This window comes from Mobula hypostoma, chromosome 17, assembly GCF_963921235.1.
Source record: "Mobula hypostoma chromosome 17, sMobHyp1.1, whole genome shotgun sequence".
Taxonomy (NCBI): domain Eukaryota; kingdom Metazoa; phylum Chordata; class Chondrichthyes; order Myliobatiformes; family Myliobatidae; genus Mobula; species Mobula hypostoma.
This window is the reverse complement of record NC_086113.1, coordinates 9335809-9356869: the sequence shown is the minus strand read 5'-3', so window position 1 is coordinate 9356869 and position 21061 is coordinate 9335809. Positions and strand designations below refer to the sequence as shown.

The following is a 21061-nucleotide window of genomic DNA, read 5'->3' as shown; positions in this document are numbered from 1 at the left end:
AGTTACTAAGGAACACATGTTGTCCATATGTGCAATACATGCTTATCTGATGTCCAATACATCTGATCAAAATAAATCAAATAATCCTTTTCAGATAGAATAGCATTAATAGTAATTTTAATCTGTTTATTTTAAAAATGGATCTTAATCATCCTAACAAGAATTTGAGGACCTGAGTACAGGGGAAGTTGAATAGATTAGGACTTCACTCCCTGGAGCATAGGATGAGGGGAGATTTAATAGAAGTAAACAAAATTAAAGGATAAAAGCAGTCAGGCTTTTTCCACTGAGGTTGGCAGAGACAAGAACCAGAGGTCATAGGTTGAGGGTGAAAGATGAACTGTTTAAGGGTAACATGAAGGGGTACTACTTCTCTCAGAGGGCAGCGAGAGTGTGGAACGACATGTCAGCAGAAGAGGTGGGTTCGGATCTGACTTTAACATTTAAGAAAAATTTGGATTGGTACATTGATGGGTGGGGTATGGAAGACAGTTGTCTGGGTGCAGGTCAATGAGACTAGGCAAATTAATTGTTGAGTAAGAACTAGATTGGCCGAAGACCGGAGTGTATGGTCATGCATTTTGGTAGAAGGAATAAAGGCGTAGATTATTTTCTACTTGGGGAGAAAATTCAAATATCAGATGTGTAAAAGAGCTTGGGAGTCCTTGTGCAGGGTTCCCTAAAGATTAACTTAGAGGTAGAGTCTGTGGTAAGGAAGGTAAATGCAATGTTAGCATTCATTTAAAGAGGACTAGAATGTAAGTACAAGGTAGTGCTAAGGCTTTATAAGGCATTGGTCAGACCACTGTTGGTGTATTTTGAGCAGTTTCATGCCCATTATCTAAGAAATAATATGCTGGCATTGGAGGTGGTACAGAGGTTCGTGAGAATGATTCTGGGAATGAATGGGTTTAACATATAAGGACCGCTTGATGGCTCTGGGCCTGTAATTGCTGAAGTTTAGGAGAATGAGGGGGGGATCTCATTGAAACCTACTGAATATTGAAAGGTCTGGATGGAGTGGATTTGGGGAGGTTGTTTCTATAGTGGGTGAGTCTAGGACCAGAGGATGTCCATTTAGAACAGAGATGAGGAGGAACTTCTTTAGCCACAGAGTAGTGAAACTGTGGAATTCATTGCCACAGACGGTTGTGGAGGTCAAGTCATTGAGTATATTTAAATCAGAGGTTGATGGGTTCTTGATTAGTCAGGCCATCGAAGGTTACAGAGAGAAGGCAGGAGGATCAGGTTGAAAGGGACAATAAATCAGCCATGATGGAATGGTGGAGCAGACTCAATGGGCCAAGTGGCCTAATTCTGCTCTATGTCTTATTATGGTCTTATTGGAAGTTCTTCATACGGAGACTGGTTGTTTCATGGAACACCCTGCTAGACAGAAATATTAGGGACATTTAAGTGACTCTTAGATAGGCACATGGATGAGAGAAAAATGGAGGGCTATATAGGAAGGAATGGTTAGATTGTCCTGATGAAGGGTCTCAGCCTAAAACGTCGACTGTTTATTATTTCCCATTAATTCTGCCTGGCCCGCTGAGTTTCTCCAGCACCTTGTGTGTGTTGAATGGTTAGATTGATCTGAATAGGTTAAAAGTTCAGGGCAACATCGTGGGCTGCAGGGCCTGTACTGTGCTGTATGTTCTATTTTCTAAAGTTCCTTTGCTGCTATTTCTATCTATTACAGTACTCATACTAAAATAACACCTGGCTCTATGATATTGTAAACACTTTTTACATTCATAATTTGAACAAATCTTTCCTCTATACATAGGTGAGAGAAAAAGGCCAAATGCTTTGCAAAGGGAAAGGATGTACTGAATAATACATATAAATGTGTACAGTGAAAAAATCTGATGCCTGAACATTTCAGAAATACCATTTACTTTATTTATATTATTACTCCCAACTCAGTGTCTCAAAACCTATTGCCGTTATGACGACTATATCAAAGTTCAAAAGTTCAAAGTACATATCAGAATCAGAATCCTTTATTATTGCCAAGTATGTGGACACATACATGGAATTTGATGTCGGTTTCCCTGAGCTCTCGCCGTACAGAATCGAAAAGCAAACAAAACAATAGTGCAAATAATCATGAACTATATACAATGAGGTATACCTGTGTATGTACAGGTGGACTTGGTTTATAATAGACTAAAATTCAAGTGTTCATAAGACTGATGGCATACGGAAAGAAACTGTTCTTGTACCTATTTGTCCTGGCGTACAGTGATCTAAAGCACCTACCAGAAGGAAGGAGTTGGAACAGGTGATGTCCAGGGTGTGATGGGTTGTATATGTCACCATATACAACCCTCAGAGTCACTTCCCTGTGGCCATACTCAGCAAATCTAGAGAAAAATAACTATAACAGGAACAATGGAAGATCAATTAGAGTGCAGAAGACAACACTGTGTAAATGCAAATATAAGTAAATAGCAATAAATAATGAGAACATGAGATAAAGAGTCCTTAAAGTGAGATTATTGGTTGTGGGCATATTTCATTGGATGGGCAAGTGAGTGTAGTTATCCCCTTTTTGTTCAAGAGCCTGATGGTAGAGGGGTAGTAACTGTTCTTGAACCTGATGGTGCGAGTCCTGAGGCTCTTGTAGCTTCTACCCGATGACAGCAGTGAAAAGCGTGGCCTGGGTGGTGGTTGGTGGGTGGGTGGGTGGGGGGGGGGAATTCCTGATGATGGATGCTGCTTTCCTATGACAATGTTTCATGTAGATGTGTGCTCAATGGTTGGGAGGGCTTTACCCGTGATGTACTGGGCTGAATCCTTTTGTAGGATGCAACTGAGATTTCAAAGGTACTCTAACTGTTGTAAAATACCAATAATCCCCCATCTGAGTATACATAAATCAGGATGTTTCAGCATTTAGCTCATCAGGTGATGTTTGCAGTGCACGCTTTTCACTCCCTGGGATCCCTGTTCTCACGCTCTCCTGAAACTCAACTGGTTCACTGCAACATGCATTATTTCTGTGTGGGACAACCTGTACAAATATTGACGCAGCCCAGTCTAAACTTCTAATAAATAGCTATAATTATCTGAAAGAAGTGGGTTATGATAGCAGAAGGTAACTTTATATATATATTATTGATAAAGAATGTTAATGAGTCAGTGGTGGAGGGAAGCAAATGGAAACAAAGTGGACATAATTTTGCTGTTTTAAAAATAAATTGGGCAAGCAGGGAGAATAACAAACGTACAAGACTGCAAAAGTTTCGGGCACATACATGTAGCTAAGGAGCCTAAGACATTCACACAGTACTGTAGTAATTTTATGTATTGCACTGTACTGCTGTCACAAGAAAACAAACAAATTTCATGATATATGTGAGTGATGATAAACCTGATTCTCATCTGGGTCTCTATTGTGGACTGAGAGTGGGAAGGGGTCAGGGAGAGGGGAATCATGTTTGGGAAAAGGGGCAAGGGAAAGGGGAGGGAGCAGGAAGCACCAGAGAGACAGTCTGTAGTGATCAGTAAATCAATTGTTTGGAATCAAATGACCTTGCCTGGCATCTCAGGGCTGCACCCATATGCCCCCCCACTATCCCCTAGTACTCCTTCTCTGCCACCTGTCCCACACCCCTCCTGTGGTGCTCCATTCTCACCATTCCCGACATCCTTTGCTCCCGCCAGATTGACAAACTCGCCATCCACTCCATGTTAATAAATATCATACTGTGCAAAAGTCTTAGGCACCCTAGCAATACACATGTGCCTAAGACTATTGGACAGTAATGTACAACATAATTACAGAAACAGTGAAAGATAAGAACTTTGAAAAGTAAGAAATTTGTTCTAGAGCTTCCGATTGAACAATAATGTGGGCATACCGTGGAACAGTTGCTTGAGAAGAAAGTGTGGCATTTAAATAAGATTTTCAGAAGATTTATGCTATAAGCAATACAATTTCATGTCAATACATTCTAGACAAAGCCATCTAGTATCTTTACTTTTCTGATGTAGTTTTCATACTGTATGGAATAAAGGCTGAGGTTTAGGAATATTAATGAAATTATACAGAATTAATAGTTACAGAATACTACAGCACTTCTACCAAAGTGCATGATTATACACTTCTGTAAACTATATTCCATCTGCCCCTTACCTCCGACATTCCCCTACACTTTCCTCCGATCACTATAAAATTATGCCCTCTAGTATTAGTTTAATTTAAATTAGCTTAATTTTGCTTAATTGTGAAGATGCTGAGATAAGATTCCTGTATTCAATCAGTGTAGCGAAGATAAATCTACAAGTTTTGTAGCCTCCCTTCTCCACAGTGTCAGAGATTGCTGGCCTCTGCAGAATTTTCCATCAGCGAATTTCATTGGATGGTAAACACTGCAACACCCTCTTCTCCCTGATGTTCAGCCGCCACTTCCAAAACCAGAGACTGGATGAATAATTTGTAAATGTAGTCCATTATGAAGGACCCTCACCATCCAGGATATCCCCACTTCGCTTGACAACCATCGGTGGAGAAGGGACACAGAAGCCTGAAGACTCAGTGGCTTTTGACCAACGTTTCCCCTCCCCCATCAGATTTATCAAAACTTCCTCAGTATTTTGCTCTCTTTTTGAACTATTTATTTTAAATATTATTACTACAACTTATAGTAATTTTATAGCACTGTACTGCTGCCACAAAACAACAAATTTCATGATATATATCAACGATCTTTACAAAAAGCTGATTCTGATAATCATTGTCCAGTTCTGATATTAAAATATGTCTGTGGTCCCGGTATTGAAACAATACCCTTTCTGTAACCCCGATACAGTACTCAACTTCTCAAGTGACAGTATGGACCTGATAGTTAAACTCCTCTGGCAACAGAACAATCCTTACTTAAAAAACCTCAAGAGCAGAGGTTCTGAACCTGGGGTCCACAGATCCCATGGTTAATGCTAAGGGTCCTTTGCTTAAAAAAGGTTGGAACCCCTGCTCGAGAGAGTGTCCAAATCCTAACCTCTTGCAGTGCCAGAACAGAGCTTAAACCCCTCCAGTGACAATATAATCCTCACGTTAAGCTCCTCTTCTAGTGACAGTACAGTTCTCATGTAATATTACTCCGATTGTAACTTTACAATCCTGATGTTAAAGTCGCATCTGTATATTCAGTTGTTTTACAGCTGAAGTAATTATCCTTCATAATGCACACACAGCCAAGAGGTGCTTCCAGATGGGATTATGGTTGAATCCTGGGATTACACCCTAGACCAAAGGGGAAGATTTAGAAATGTTTGCCATATTTGGCTTTCACTTTTATCTTGGTAACATGTGGAAAGTGATGGATTGTCTCTTTGTTTTGGTTTTTCTGTAGAGCGGTCAGAAACCTGCTTATTCAGGTAACTGTTTATCTGGACCTGACTGTGTGAATGGCCTGCAGATCAATTTCATGACTGTTAGCCTTCTGTTCACAAAGTTGACAGAGCAGACTGAGCTCGGCTGCAGCTGTTGCGAGCATCGTAGCCAGCCAACAACACATTGATCAGTCTCAGCGTGAAGGATCAAGAATTTCTGCAAAAAATTAATGAGGCACCAGGGCCTGATCAATGGTGTCTTAGAAGATCCTGCTTCAGGTCACTTAGCTCCACGCTGTTTCTGTGATCCAGCCCATCTGGCTGTCTTTTTACACTGGGGTCTGATGAATGAGAAGCTTGCAAAATCCCGTTAATCTTTCAAAATTACTTGTCTTGACTGAGGACCAGCTGCATGCATTGCTGTTACATTATACATTGCTGTTGTTTGTTAAAACCACCAACTGGTTTTAATGTCACTTTTTGAATGTCTGAGGCAATGTTCCGTCAGATTCAGATTCATTTATTGTCACATGTACATCGAAACGTACAGTGAAATGTGTCACTTGCGTTAACAGCCAACACATCCGAGGATGTGCTTGGGGGCCGCCTGCAAGTGGCACCACACATTACATGCCCACAACTCACTAACCTTTACCTGTACATCTTTGGGATGTGGGAGGAAACTGGAACACCCAGAGGAAGGCCGCGCAGTCATGGCGAGAATGTACAAAAAACTCTTTACAGACAACGGCAGGAATTGAACCCTGATCGCGGTTTGCTGGCACTGCAAAGCGTTGTGCTAGCCAGTACAGTGCCATGCTGCCCTTCCAGGACCTTGCTGAGGCCTACTTGCCACTTGGAGCCTGTCAAGTTGCTGGAGATTTGCTTTGTTTGATCATCAACATGATAGATATAAATCCAGGCAATGTGCCAAATCCAACTTTATTCTGGACTTCTGCCAAACTAGAATGTCGGTATGCTCCAATACTTGCACATAAATAAAGATTAGCTTTATTTGTCCCATGTACATTGAAACATCAAAACGTACAGTGAAGTACATCACTTACATCAAACCACATCAGCAAGGATTGTGCTGGAGGCAGCCCACAAGTGTTGCCGTGCTTTCAGTGCCAACATAGCATGCCCACCAGTTACTAATCCTAGCCCATACCTCTTTGGAATGTGGGAGGAAAAATGTTAAATAGTTAAATTAAATAAGTAGTGCAAAAGAATAAAAAGTAGTGGGGTAGTGTCCATGGGTTCAATGTCCATTCAGATGGGAAGAAGCTGTTCCTGAATCAGTGAGTGTGTGTCTTCCAGCTCCTGTATCTCCTTCCTCATAGTAGCAATGAGAAGAGGGCAAGTCCTGGGTAATGGGGGTCCTTAATGATGGATGCCACGTCCTGAGGCATTTCTCCTTGAAGAGGTCCCGGATGCTGGAGAGGCTGGTCCCTGTGGCAGAGCTGACTAAGTTTACAACTCTCTGCAGCTTATATCGATCCTGTGCAGTACCCCCCCCCCACCAGACAATAACGCAGCCAATCAGAATACTCGCCATTGTACATCTGTAGAAATTTGCAAGCGTCTTTGGTGACATACCAAACCTCCTTGAACTCTGAAGGAAATATAGCCGCTGTTGTGCCACCTTTGTAGCTGCGTCGATCTGTTGGGCCCAGGGTAGATCCTCAGAGATGTTGACACCCAGAAACTTGAAGTTGCTCATTCTTTCCATTTCTGATTCCTCTATGAGGACTGGTGTGTTCCCTCATTTTACCCGTTCTGGTGTCCACAATCAGTGCTTTGGTCTTACTGCCATTGGATGCAAGGTTGTAGCTGTGACACAACTCAACTTGCTGATATAATTCTATTTCCATGCTAGCAATCAATGATTGGGGTTTATTACCCACAGCTAGCATGGTTTGCTATGCTACCGAGCTGGCCAAGTTACAGGTCATCCAAAAAAATATATACTATTTTATCTTTTTTCATTTTCTCACTTTTGTTTTTATCATCTGTAGTGACTGCGTCAAACTCACTTACAAGTGACTTGTTGCTGTTTTATTCTTTTATCTGGTACCATATTCCAGCTTTCTTCCCAGTTTTGCTCTCCTTAATCTGTTCTCAGCTTTTTTCATTTTAATTTTACTTAATTTTTTTTATTTATGAAGAGTAAATTATTGTTGCTCAAGAATTGTGCAAGAAAAACGTAAACGTGTCTCAGTGCAATTTTTTTGCCCCCCTGCCACCGTGATATCCCTTTGCACTCATCTCAGATGTCATCAAAATGGCAGACACTGAGCTGACTGAGAGAGGTGCTTTGCAGATCTAATGCTGGGATGCTGGGTGGAGTATGCTCCATCTTCCGTTTTGGGAGGAGTTGAGTTTTTCATGGTTCAGGTTGGGACATTTGGGTGTGGAGGGTCATCTTAAGTAATGCATTCAGGACCAGCAGCTTACCGCTGAAGGAGACCCTTAACGGGAGACAGGTGTGGTGGATGAATTATACAAAACTCAGATCTCTTTCTTTAGCCAGAGGGTGGTAAATCTGTGGAATTCATCTCCACAAACAGGTGTGGAGGTTAAGTCATTGGGTATATTTAAAGTGGAGATTACTAAATTCTTAATTCATAAGGTGTTGAAGGTGTCAGGGAGAAGGCAGGAGAATGTGTTTGAGAGAATAATAAATCAGACATGCTGGAATGACAGAGCAGTCACGATGGGCCAAATGGCCTAATTCTGCTCCTATGACTTATGGAATCAACAAGCAGCCTGCCAGAGGGATTGGCAACATTGTGCATCTTGACCTAAAACGTTGACCATCTCTCTGTCTCCATAGTCACTGCTTGACCTGAATTTCTCCAGCAGACTGTGTGTTGCTTCAAGTGAATACCTTGGCAGTCGTGTCTCTAGAATGTATATGAATGTTCATGTTTTTTCAAAGAAAATAAATGATTTTTGCTGTAAAAACATGAAAACCACTTGGCTCAGAATGTTTTACAAGAAAACCTTCATAAAAACAGCTTCTTTAAAAACAAAGAGAAGTCCATATGCTTGTCAATGAAATGCGCGCTATTAATCTTGTAATGGAGTTCTTCTTCTCAAGTCCATCACCCCTTCTGGGGCGTAGGCCGCCGACAGCAGGTGGGCAGAGTCCACCATCCTGGGCTGAAGGTTAAGGTGCGGCGTTCACTTTCATCACACCAATTTAGGCAAAAATCCCAGGGATGAGGTCTTCAAATCATTTCTGGGTTTTTACGGGATGGGGGTTGCTAGCCCCATGCCAGCGCTCCTCCTTTCACAGCTGGGCTTGAGAGCATCCGTAGCAGAGTTTGTAATGAAATATAATTAGATGAAGTTTAATACCAGCGTTACTTCTGTTGTTTTTCTCAGTCACTTGGGGGATTTGGATTCTGGGTAGGTAATGTGTGTAACATCATTAATATTAACAAAGAGGTTTTAATTAGTGGTTTTTGCTTTGTTTATTTTGCAGAGACTTAAAGCAGCACTGAGTCAGCACCCAAGTGCTCTGTCAAACGGAAGCATGAATATGATGGGACAAGTGATGGAAATGATGACGTCCAGGCAGGAGCCGGCGCCACAGCCACATCACCCCATGCACTCGCATGCACACCAGGCTCCGCCGCAGCACGCCTTCACGCATCAGCACCAACCACACCACCAGCAGCATCACCCGCACCACCACCAACAAAGCCACACCCACTCCCATCCAAACTTACACGCACACAACCCGCCGCATCACAATCCTCCGCTTCAGCCTCTGCCCACGGGAGCACAAAATCAGGTAAATGGTTCTGACGTTGTTGAAGTGGATCCCGGTGTGAAGATAATGTAAGAAAATAGGGGGATTAGATTAGCTTTATTTGTCAGATGCGGCCAACACCATCTGAGGTTGCGCCGGGGGCAGCCCGCAAATGTGGCCATGCCCACAATTTATTAACTTAATGTGGGAGGAAACTGAAGTACCTGGAGGAAACCCAGATCACCACGGGGAGAATGTAGCTGGTGTTTAAAGCAATGCACTCACATTGCAGTACATGGCCACCTCAAGTTTCCATTGTCATTCAGTATGCTCGTGGCTGATCTGTGCTGGTGCCCCAAAACCAGGCAGTTCAAATGGTTTGACACAGACTAGATGGGCCGAAGGGCCTGTTTGTGTGTTAGTTTTCTATGACTCTGTGACTCTAACAATTATTTCTCCAAGGATTGGGTACAGCTAACACTCTGAATCTATATTGTTTTACTCAGAACAAATAGCTGGCATCTAAAATTCTATATATGCTATATGGTTTGACAAAATAGATTCTCAGTTATTTCCAATCTTCAGCAAGTGGTTTAAGGATTTATCTTCTGTTGATATATGTGGGCACCTTCTTATGGGTATGTTTAGAGTGAAAATGAAGAGGATGTTTCCAGTAGTGGGAGCGGCTAGGATCAGAGGGTACAGCCTCAGAATAGAAGGACATCACTTTGGAACAGAGAAGAGGAGGATTTTGTTTAGCCAGAGGCTGATGAATCTGTGGAATTCATTGCCACAGATGGCTGTGGAGGCCAAGTCATTGGATGTATTTAAAGCAGAGGTTGACAGTTTCATGATTAGTAAGGGTATCAAACGTTATGAAGGGAAGGCAGAAGAATGGGGATGAGGGGGAATATAAACGAGCCATTCTGGATTGGCAGAGCAGAGTCGATGCAGTGGCATGGTGCTATATCAATTTCGTGATGCTATTCCACCACCAGCTCTAAGATCAGGGTTCAATTCCCACTGCTGCCTGTAAGGAGGTTGTATGTTTTTCTGGTAACCACATACGTTTCATCAGAGTTCTCCCCTTTCCTCCTACCCTCCAAAGATGCTTGGGTTAGGATTAGTGAGGTGTGGCACGCTACGCTGGTGCTGGAAGCATGGTGACAATTGTGGGCTACCCAACACATTTCTTGCTGATTTGATGCAAATGACACATTTCACTGTATGTTTTGATGAACTTGTGACAAATAAAGCTAATCTTTCTTCTTTCTTGAATAGTCTAATTCTGCTCCTATGGTCTTCACCTCTGTGCCCATTTGATGTGCCGAATAGCCTAATTCTGCTCCTGTGTCTTATGACCTAGCCTCCAGAAATCTACAGGGTATAAGTGATCATATCAACCAACACACATCAAAGTAGCTGGTGAACGCAGCAGGCCAGGCAGCATCTCTAGGAAGAGGTACTGTCGACATTTCAGGCCGAGACCCTTCGTCAGGACTAACTGAAGGAAGAGTTAGTAAGAGATTTGAAAATGGGAGGCGACACTTCACCTGTGAATCGGCTGGGGTGATATACTGCGTCCGGTGCTCCCGATGTGGCCTTCTATATATTGGCGAGACCCGATGCAGACTGGGAGACTGCTTTGCTGAACACCTACGCTCTGCCAGAGAAAGCAGGATCTCCCAGTGGCCACACTTTTTAATTCCACATCCCATTCCCATTCTGACATGTCTATCCACGGCCTCCTCTACTGTAAAGATGAAGCCACACTCAGGTTGGAGGAACAACACCTTATATTCCGTCTGGGTAGCCTCCAACCTGATGGCATGAACATCGACTTCTCTAACTTCCGCTAATGCCCCACCTCCCCCTCGTACCCCATCTGTTATTTATTTTTATACACACATTCTTTCTCTCCCTCTGACTATACCCCTTGCCCATCCTCTGGGTCCCCCCCCTTGTCTTTCTCCCCGGACCTCCTGTCCCATGATCCTCTCATATCCCATTTGCCAATCACCTGTCCAGCTCTTGGCTCTATCCCTCCCCCTCCTGTCTTCTCCTATCATTTTGTGTCTCCCCCTCCCCCTCCCACTTTCAAATCTCTTACTAACTCTTCCCTCAGTTAGTCCTGACGAAGGGTCTCGGCCCGAAACGTCGACTGCACCTCTTCCTAGAGATGCTGCCTGGCCTGCCGCGTTCACCAGCAACTTTGATGTGTGTTGCCTGAATTTCCAGCATCTGCAGAATTCCTGTTGTTTCCGTTTTAAAAGTGATCATATCTTCTGTATTCATCATAATGTCAATAACAATAGGAATTTTTGGTCAATAATAATACAAAAAATATGATGTATAGATTATAAAACGTTTACCAGTTGCAACACACAAGGCGATGTGTCCCTGAGAACTGTGTGAAGGAAGTTTAATTGCGCTCCAAGTTCAATTCCTGCCTTTGTCTGTAAAGAGTTTGTACTTTCTCCCTGTGATTATGTGGATTGCATCTGGGTGCTCCTATTTCCTCCCACATCCCAAAGACATACAAATGGGTTAGTAGGTTCGTTGGTCACAGGGGTGTAATTGGATGGTGTGGGCTCTTTGGGTTGGAAGGGGCTGTTACCATGCTGTATCTCTGAATAACAAATGAAAATAGATTTGTAGAACATAGAACTTTACAGCACAATACAGACCCTGCAGCCCACGATTTTATGCTGACCTTTTAACCTGCTCTAAGATCAATCTATCCCTTCTCATCAACATAGCCCTCCATTTTTCCATCAGACACATGCTTATCTAAGAGTCCCTTAAACGTCCCTAATGTATCAGGGTCAACCATGCTGAACTCCACCCCATCCCCCCGGCAGGCTGTTCCATACACCCTCCACTCCGTGAAAAATATTTACCTCTGATATCCTCCCTATACTTTCCTTCAGTTGCCCGAAAATTACTCCCCCTTGTGAAAAGGTCCCTTGCTGTCCACTCTATTTGTGCCTCTTATCATTTTGTGCATCTCCAAGTCATCTCGCATCCTCTTTTGCTCCAAAGGGAAAAAACCCTAGCTCACTCAACCTATCCTCATAAGACATGTTTTCTACTGCACACGTTCTCTACTCTAGGCAGCGCTGGTCTTTTTTAAAAATTAATTATTTCTCCTATCATGGCCTTGCACAAAAGAAAACAAACTGAAAATTTACGATTTTTCTTTCAGCAGCTTTTTGGGCATGCACACTCCCAATTTCTCCAAGCTTGCCTTAATGGAATGCTTTCTGATAGTCTCCCTCATTTTCAGGTCATTCTCCCTTGTTCGGGATTGTGCATCAGAGGAAATGCAGTGTCTAGCTGTCAAATCCTTTAATCATTCTGAAACACCTCAATTAGCTCATCCACTTAATCTTCTGCACTCAAGGGAGAACAACCCTGGTCTCTGCAACCTGTCCTCGTAATTTACTTTGTTCGGCGAGACCCATTGCTAAATTGATGACGCTCTGCATCTGCTTGATGCCTGTGAAACAACTGCATCGCATACCGATTGCTATTCTTTGTGAAAGCATCAGGGAAAATAGATTTCATGTCAGCACGCTTAGGCATGCAGAGTAAATCTTGCACATGAACCATTTCCAACATCGCAATTCAGTATTGCACGGCAAATTTTCTGAACCAAAGCTTCCAGCCAAGAGAGATGAAAGACAGCTGAGCACAAAGATGTCACTCAGTGGCCACTTTATTAGGTACACCTTGTTAATGCAAATATCTAATCAGCCAATTGAGTGGCAGCAACTCAATACATAAAAGCATGCAGACATGGTCAAGTGTTCGGTTGTTGTTCAGACCAGACATAAGCATGGGAAAGAAATGCGATCCAAGAGACTTTGACTGTGAAATAATTGTTGGTGCCAGGCAGGGTGGTTTGAGTATCTCAGAGACTGCTGATCGTCTAGGATTTTCAAGCACAACAGTCTTTAGAGTTTACAGAGAATGGTGCAAAAAACTAAAAACATCCAGTGAGCAGCAGTTCTGAGGGAGAAAATGCTTTCTTAATGAGTGAGGTTGGAGGAGAATGGCTAGATTGGTTCAAGCTGAGAAGAAGGTGACAGTAACTCAAATAACCACACGTTGGAACAGTGGTGTGCAGAAGAGCATCTGTGAATGCACAACACTTCAAATCTTGAAATGTATGTGCTGAAGCAGCAGACCACATTCATGTACTCAGTGGCCACTTTATAAGGTACAGGAGGTACTAATAAAGTGGCCACTGAATATATATTAATGTCTAAACCTGTGATTTGCATTTCTTGGTTTGCAAGTTAAGCATGCCGATAATCTTATACTGATAATACTGATGAGGTTAGCTGCCAAATAATTGATAGTCAATCCTATTTTATAGGTTTCATCACACTATTCTGTTCAGAATTTTTATCGCCCACTGATCCATGTTTTCCTGCAAATCAATATGACAAAGTATAAATTTCAAGGCTTTATTGGCTCAGGTCAAAATAAATTACATTTTCTTACTTCCCAAGCATCTAAATTAACACAAAAACAAACCTAAAATATATACATATATTGTTCAAGCGCAAGTCAGCAAAAGGGTACTGAAATAAACTAAAGATGTGTTTACAAGCCTGTTTATCAAACTTTGCCTCTGACCAAACTTGATTCTCACCATCAGCTGTCCTCTTCTGAAAATGTTCTCACAGACCACTGAGGCACCACAGTAGCGTAGATGTTAGTGTGACATTATTATAGCTCGGGGCCTCAAGAGTTTGGTTTTCAATTCTGTTTTGTTTGGAAGGAGTTGTGCATTTCCTCTGTGACTGCATGGGTTTCCTCCATGTTCTCCAGTTTCCTCACAGAGCTCAGGCAGTAAGTTAATTAGTCATTATAAATTGTCCTGTGATTAGGCCATGCTGTGCTGTGGTGGCTGCAGATTTCTGCAACAGTCATGGACTCAGGGTCTTGGACTATATATTTTGTGTGACTGTATGTTACTGCTATCTTACATGTGCTTGCTGTCTTATTTGTGCCTTGTGCTGTGTGTGACTGTTGGTACTGTGTTTTGCACATTAGCCCCAGAGTAACACCATTTTGTCACAGTGATAGTCATACTTTATTGATCCCAGGGGGAAATTGGTTTTTGTTACAGTTGCACCATAAATAATAAATAGTCATAAAACCATAAATAGTAATATGTAAATTATGCCAGTAAATTATGAAATAAGTCCAGGACCAGCCTATCGGCACAGGGTGTCTGACCCTCCAAGGGAGGAGTTGTAAAGTTTGATGGCCACAGGCAGGAATGACTTCCTATGACACTCTGTGCTGCATCTCGGTGGAATGAGTCTCTGGCTGAATGTACTCCTGTGCCCACCCAGTACATTATGTAGTGGATGGGAGACATTGACCAAGATGGCATGCAACTTAGACAGCATCCTCTTTTCAGACACCACCGTGAGAGAGTCCAGTTCCATCCCCACAACATCACTGGCCTTACGAATAAGTTTGTTGATTCTGTTCGTGTCTGCTACCCTCAGCCTGCTGCCCCAGCACACAACAGCAAACATGATAGCACTGGCCACCACAGACTCATAGAACATCCTCAGCATCCTCCAGCAGATGTTAAAGGACCTCAGTCTCCTCAGGAAATAGAGACAGCTCTGACCCTTCTTGTAGACAGCCTCAGTGTTCTTTGACCAGTCCAGTTTATTGTCAATTCGTATTCCTAGGTATTTGTAATCCTCCACCATGTCTACACTGACCCCCTGGATGGAAACAGGGGTCACCGGTACCTTAGCTCTCCTCAGGTCTACCACCAGCTCCTTAGTCTTTTTCACATTAAGCTGCAGATAATTCTGCTCACACCACGTGACAAAGTTTCCTACAGTAGCCCTGTACTCAACCTCATCTCCCTTGCTGATGCATCCAACTATGGCAGAGTCATCAGAAAACTTCTGAAGATGACAAGACTCTGTGCAGTAGTTGAAGTCTGAGGTGTAAGTTGTGTCATGGGTATTTCTGTACGGTTGAATTACAATTAAAGTTGAACTTGATTAGACGAGGGTTAAATCGGTGGTTGCTAGGTGGAGCAGCTCATTGGACTGGAAGGGCCTGTTCTGTGCTGTTTCTCTAAGTAAATTAATTAATTGGGTGCCAGCTATTGGTTCCCTCTCAATGTGGAAGGAATGTGTATTCATCAGGACTGAAGGGAAATAACTGACTCACTTTCACATTCTTCCAAACTCACTGAATGGAAAGTAGTTGCCTACCTCCATCTGGCATCATGACTCCCTCTTCTATGCCTCTTAAAAATACAGGCAGGTCAGATTTTTACATCTCCCACCCCTGCTTGACTCCAACAGACGAGGAAGGAAATATCTGGGAGCAGCTCCATTAAAGGCTCACTGAAGGTGGCAGCAAAATGTATTTCCTGATATGTCTGGACATATTGAAAGAAAGAGAAAAGTAGAAGCAGAATCCAAAACAGGCGTATTATCCCTGACGTACACACGTATGTATAGTTGGGGTGCCTAAGACGTTTGCACAGTATCGGTCAAACATTTTAGCTCAGAAAGACCATTGTCCTGAGCTTATGCAGACATCTCAGGTCAGTGGGTGTTTCCTATTTTGCAATCACAGTTGGCTGTAGCTTAATTTAGCTTGGAAAGACCATTGTTCTGAGCTACATTTTAAATTCAATCTACAATCCACATTCAGATCTGAAGACTGGTTGAAACTGATATTTGCTATATTCCACAACTCCAGAATATGCACTAACACCTGCAAGAAAATGAATTTCAGGGTTGTATATGATAACATATAGAGTACTGTGCAAAACAATATATATGTATTTGTCACTGTGGAGCAGACAGCGGGTTTATAAATCTGGCGGGAGCCAGAGATGTTGGGAATGGCAAGGGTGGAGAGACGCAGAAGGAATGTGGGACAGGTGGCAGAGGAGTGCCAGGGGCAGGGCGATGGCACGGGTGCAGCCATACACAGCCCTACTGGCCAGGCAAGGTAATTTGAATCCAAACAATGGTTTATTGATCATTACAAAATGTCTCTCTGGTGTTTCCTGCTCTCTCCCCTCTCCCTTCCCCTTTTCCGAACTATGATTCCCCTCTCACTGCTCCCCTTCCCACACTCAGTTCACAATAGAGACCCATATTAGAATCTGGTTTATCATTATTCACGTAAGTCATGATTTTTTCTGTGGCAGCAGCATAGTGCAATACATAAAATCAGTGCAAATATAGTGCAAAAGTCTTAGAATCCTAGCTTTTTCTATCGGCCTAAGACCTTTTCACTGAGCGTATGTCATGAAATTTGTGGTTTTGTGGTAGCAGTACAGTGCAATAGAAAAATAGACTATAAATTGCAATTTAAATTATTGTCACGGGATAAGGTTCCAACCCTGGGGATTTGTTTGTTTGTTTATTTACTTATTGCGATGCAGCACAAAGTAGGTCCCTCCAGCCCTTCGAGCCACTCTGTCCAGCAACCTCTGATTTAACCCTAGCTAATCATTGGACAATTTACAATGACCAATTAACCTGCCAACCGGTACATTGTTGGACTGTGGGAGGAAACCGGAGCATCCAGAGGAAATCTATGTGGTCACGGGGAGAGCGTACAAACTCCTTACAGGCAGGAGCGGCAATTGAACCCGGGTCACTGGTACTGTAAAGTGTTGTGCTAACCACTACGCTGCCCTGCCACTCTACTTTTGATGTTGTTGTGGGTGGAATGGGGGAAGGTGGCGGGGCAGGAGGATGGGGTGATAGGCAGTCACGCAGCCGACATTATTTTATTTGTTGCAGCTTTCAAAATGAATAATCCTAAACTATGACTCTGTAAATCCTGGATCACATTAGGATTGGGTTGGGTAGGACAGGGGCTACTGGAAGTTGCATAATGTGCCTGCTCTCTGTTGAAAGAGTTCCTTTACATAGACACTAACAACTTGAGACCACATAAGATTTGGCAGTTAATATGTAAGTTGTTTTTTTTTATTACACACAGGGTTGGGCATGTCCTGCAATGTTCTTTGGAAAAAAATAAAGTTACCATAAATATGGGAATTTTTTGTGTTGGATTGTATAGAACATGGAACATGTTTTTACGTTTTATGAACGTTTTATGTTTCTTGCCATTTTTTCTTATATTCTGTCTTTTCTTCTTTTAAGAGCAGGCATTCCCAACCTGGGGTCTACGGCCACCTTGGTTAATGGTAGGGGTCCATGGCATAAAAAAGGTTGGGAACCCCTGTTTTGGAACATAGAACATTACAGCACAATACAGGCCCTTCAGCCCACAATGTTATACCAACATTTTAACTTACTCCAAAATCAATCTCACCCTTCCCTTTCACATGGCCCTTCATTTTTCTTTCACTCATGTGCCTAAGAGTCTCTTAAATGTCCCTGCTGTATTGTGATTGTGTCCATGTGATTCCTGCCCCACGTACAACAACTGTGGATCAGGTTAATTGAATTTATTTTACATATTCATTGTTTTATGCAAAGGAAAAAATGATCCAGAAGGTGATTTGTATTTGAACTTTTTTTGTCTAGGTCTCACCTGGAGCACAACAGATACAATCTCCTCAATCAGGACACCCAGCACCAAGCAGTGGGGGCCGAAGAAGAAGAGTTGTTGATGAAGACCCTGACGAAAGACGGAGGAAATTTCTTGAAAGGAATCGCGCTGCTGCAACTCGCTGCAGGCAGAAGAGGAAAGTGTGGGTGCTGTCACTGGAAAAGAAAGCAGAGGAACTCACGCAAACAAACATGCAACTTCAGGTGCGGTACTTTCCCACAATTCAACAGTAGTATCGGCCTAAGTAAATGACTTTATATCAATTGTATTGTAATATTTTGTGATATTTTCAAGCCTAAACATGCATTCCCATTTAGCAAGGCTTTCTGCTGTAACCTTCCTCAAATCTAATTACTCAAATCTATTTTAACCTACAGTTTCATACAATTTAAAATGCTGCCACTTTCTGTAGTTCTATTAAATTTGTAACATTTTTTGGTACCAAGGAAATGCAGTAAAATAGTGGTGTAAGATTTCATGCTTTTCACACCTTTAACGAGTTCATCTCCTATATCAAATAAAATCGAACACCTTTCTGAAGTAGGCAAAGGAGTTTCCTGATATGACTTCATAACATCAGCTCTAGATACATAATTGATGTGTTCCCTAATTCAGGTTGGAGGAGCAACAACTCCTATAGCATTAGTGTAGCCTCCAATCTGATGGCATGAACATCAATTTCTCCATTTTCTGGTAACTCCTCCCCCCCCCCCATTCCTCCTCCTACATCGGTGAAACCCATCATAAATTGGGAGACCGCTTTGTCGAGTACAGTGGCTCCACCTGTCAAAAGCGTAATTTCCCAATGGTTAACCATTTTAATTCCTATCCCCATTCCTGTTCCAACATGGCTTCTTCTTTTGTCACGATGATATATAACATAACAATTACAGCATGGAAACAGACCATCTTGGCCCTTCTAGTCCATGCCGAACTCTTACTCTCACCTAGTCCCACCGACCTATATAACCATATAACAATTATGGTTATATGTAATTTGTAGCAGGTTGGAAGAGCAACACCTCATATTCTCCGAGTACCTCCAACCTGATGGCATGAATGTCGATTTTTCCTTCCAGTAATTTTTTTCCTCCCCCTTCCTTCTTCTATTTCCCACTCTGGCCTCTTACCTCTTCTCACTTGCCTATCACCTCCTCCCCCACCTTTGGTGCCCTCCTTCTCCCATGGTCCACCCTCCTCTCCTATCAGATTCTTTCTTCTGCAGTCTCTTACCTTTTCCACTTACCTGGCTTCATCTATCACCTTCTAGCTATCTGCCATCCCTTCCCCACATACAACTTTCATATTCAGACATTTACTCACTTCCCCTCCAGTCCTGAAGATGGGTCTCTGCCCGACCTGCTGAGTGTCTCCAGCATTTTGTGTGTGTTGATATGGATTTCCATCTAGAAAAGAATCAGTGAGGCAGAGTTCATGGGCTGATTCATGGTCTGATGACAGAGGTGAAGAAGCTGTTGCTAAAACATTGAGAGAGTGTCTTCAGGCTTCTGCCTCTCCTCCCTGATGGTAGCAATGAGAAGAGAGAACCTACTAGGAATAGTGTTCTTTGTCTCTATGACATTGTTTCAACGTGAGAACTTGACTATTCGAGAGTTGAGACTGTGGTACCAGGATGTACCTAGGCAGGCAGTATTGAGGAGTCAAGGGGTAACAAAGAGTAACAAGACATTACTGATGAGGTCAGAGTGAGTGAGGAAAGAGGAAGAGATCCCAACCTGCCCAGTAAGACAATGGAAAGACACCCAATTTAAGAACCTCTTAGATATGTTATGTCCCCTTGTATATGGATAATGCCTAGGGGGACATTATTTTAAGAAGACTGGAGGAAGGTATACTGGGGATGTCAGAAGTAAGTTCTTTACACAGAGTGGTGGGTGCATAGGGTACTGGTAGAGGCAGGTAAAGTAGTAAGGACATCAAAGGTTAGGGGAAAAAGGCAGGAGAATATGATTGTGAGGGAAAATGAATCGGCCATGATTGAATAATGAAGACAATGGGCCAGATGGTCTAATTCTGCTCCTATATCCTAGTACTTCATTGGTTATACAACATAGTCAGAGCAGACAGCCGAAGACTTTTTCCTCAGGCTGTAAATAGCTAATACAAGATGGCAGAATTTTAAAGTGATTGGAGGAAAGTGTAGCGGGGACATCAAAGGTAAGTTTGCTCTAAACACAGAGTGGTGAGTACATGGAAAATGGAGAGTTATGTGGGAGGGAAGGGTTATATTAATCTTAAAAGGTTGGCACACATTGTGGGCCGAGGGCCTTATTGTGCCATTATGTCCTAGATTATGGAGTGAGTTGTTGAGGAAGGGTGTGTGGATAAAATCAAAAGCAAACTTGGAAATACATGGACTCCTGATCTGATGGTGCCAGGCAGTGCTGGAAAACCCATCGACTTGTGCAGTGCAGTAGCCCTTCATCAGCCACCATTAGGACATGAAACAGCTGGGGAGTTTAGGTAATTTACCAGGATGCTACCTGGAATCGAGGGCGTATCTTATGAAGATAGTGATGGTGGCACAGTGGTTAGCACAATCACTTTACAGTGCCAGCGACCATTGATTGGGGTTTGATTCCCACCGCTGTCGGTAAGAATTTTGTACATTCTCCCCATGACTGCGTGGGTTTCCGCCGGGTGTTCTAGTTTCCTCCCACAGTCCAAAACATGTACGGAATAGGGTTAGGAAGTTGTTGACAAGCTAAGTTAGTGCTTGTAGCTTGGTGACATTTGTACAGTGGCACCGTAGCATAGCGGTTAGCACAACACTTTTTAGTACAGTGGACCCCGGTTCAATTCCTGCCGCCGTCTGTAAGGAGTTTGTACGTTCTCCCTGGGACAACATGAGGTTCTTCCCACCAACTAAAGACGTTCTGGTTGGCAGGTAATTTGGTCAATGAGAATTGCCTCATGATTAGGCTAGGATTAAGTATGGGTGATGTGGCTTGAAGGGCTGGAAAGGCCTATTTCACGTTCTATCTCAATAAATAAATCAATATAGATCGAGCGAGCTAGGGCTTTTCTATTTTGGAGCGAAGGGGATAAGAGGTGTACAGGATGATAAGAGGGATAAAACGAATGGATAGCCAGAGACTTTACCCAAGGGCAGAAATGACTAAAATGTGGGGAGGGGGCATAATTTTAAGGTGAATGGAGGAAAGTATAGGGGGATATTGGAGGCAAGTTCATTACACAGAGAATCATGGGGGTGTGGAACGTCCTACTGGGGGGGTGTTAGAGGCAGATACATTAGGGACATTTTAGAAACTCTTAGATAGGCACAATAGAATGATAGAAAAATGGAGATCTGGGTAGGAGGGAAGGGTTGGATTGATCTTAGAA

The 21061-nt window shown here is 42.8% G+C and overlaps 1 protein-coding gene and 1 long non-coding RNA gene across 5 annotated transcripts in view; one reads left to right on the top strand and one right to left on the bottom strand.

The window, feature by feature from the left end:
• Positions 1-21061, bottom strand: part of LOC134357829 (uncharacterized) — a 96770-nt gene that overhangs the window by 35801 nt on the left and 39908 nt on the right. The window contains exons 2-3 of the long non-coding RNA XR_010020735.1: positions 19019-19101; positions 17678-17850 (exon numbers count right to left, since the gene is read on the bottom strand). This is a non-coding gene — a long non-coding RNA (uncharacterized LOC134357829). The remainder of the gene's footprint in view (positions 1-17677; positions 17851-19018; positions 19102-21061) is intronic.
• The window catches only part of creb5b (cAMP responsive element binding protein 5b), a 371769-nt gene that overhangs the window by 318979 nt on the left and 31729 nt on the right, over positions 1-21061 (top strand). For all 4 annotated transcript variants that reach the window (XR_010020734.1, XM_063069535.1, XM_063069537.1 and 1 more), the window contains 2 exons: positions 8834-9145; positions 17671-17898. Coding sequence is in view for 3 of the 4 variants with exons in the window: in XM_063069535.1 (XP_062925605.1) it covers positions 8834-9145; positions 17671-17898 (540 nt within the window). In the remaining variant the exon portion in view is untranslated. The remainder of the gene's footprint in view (positions 1-8833; positions 9146-17670; positions 17899-21061) is intronic.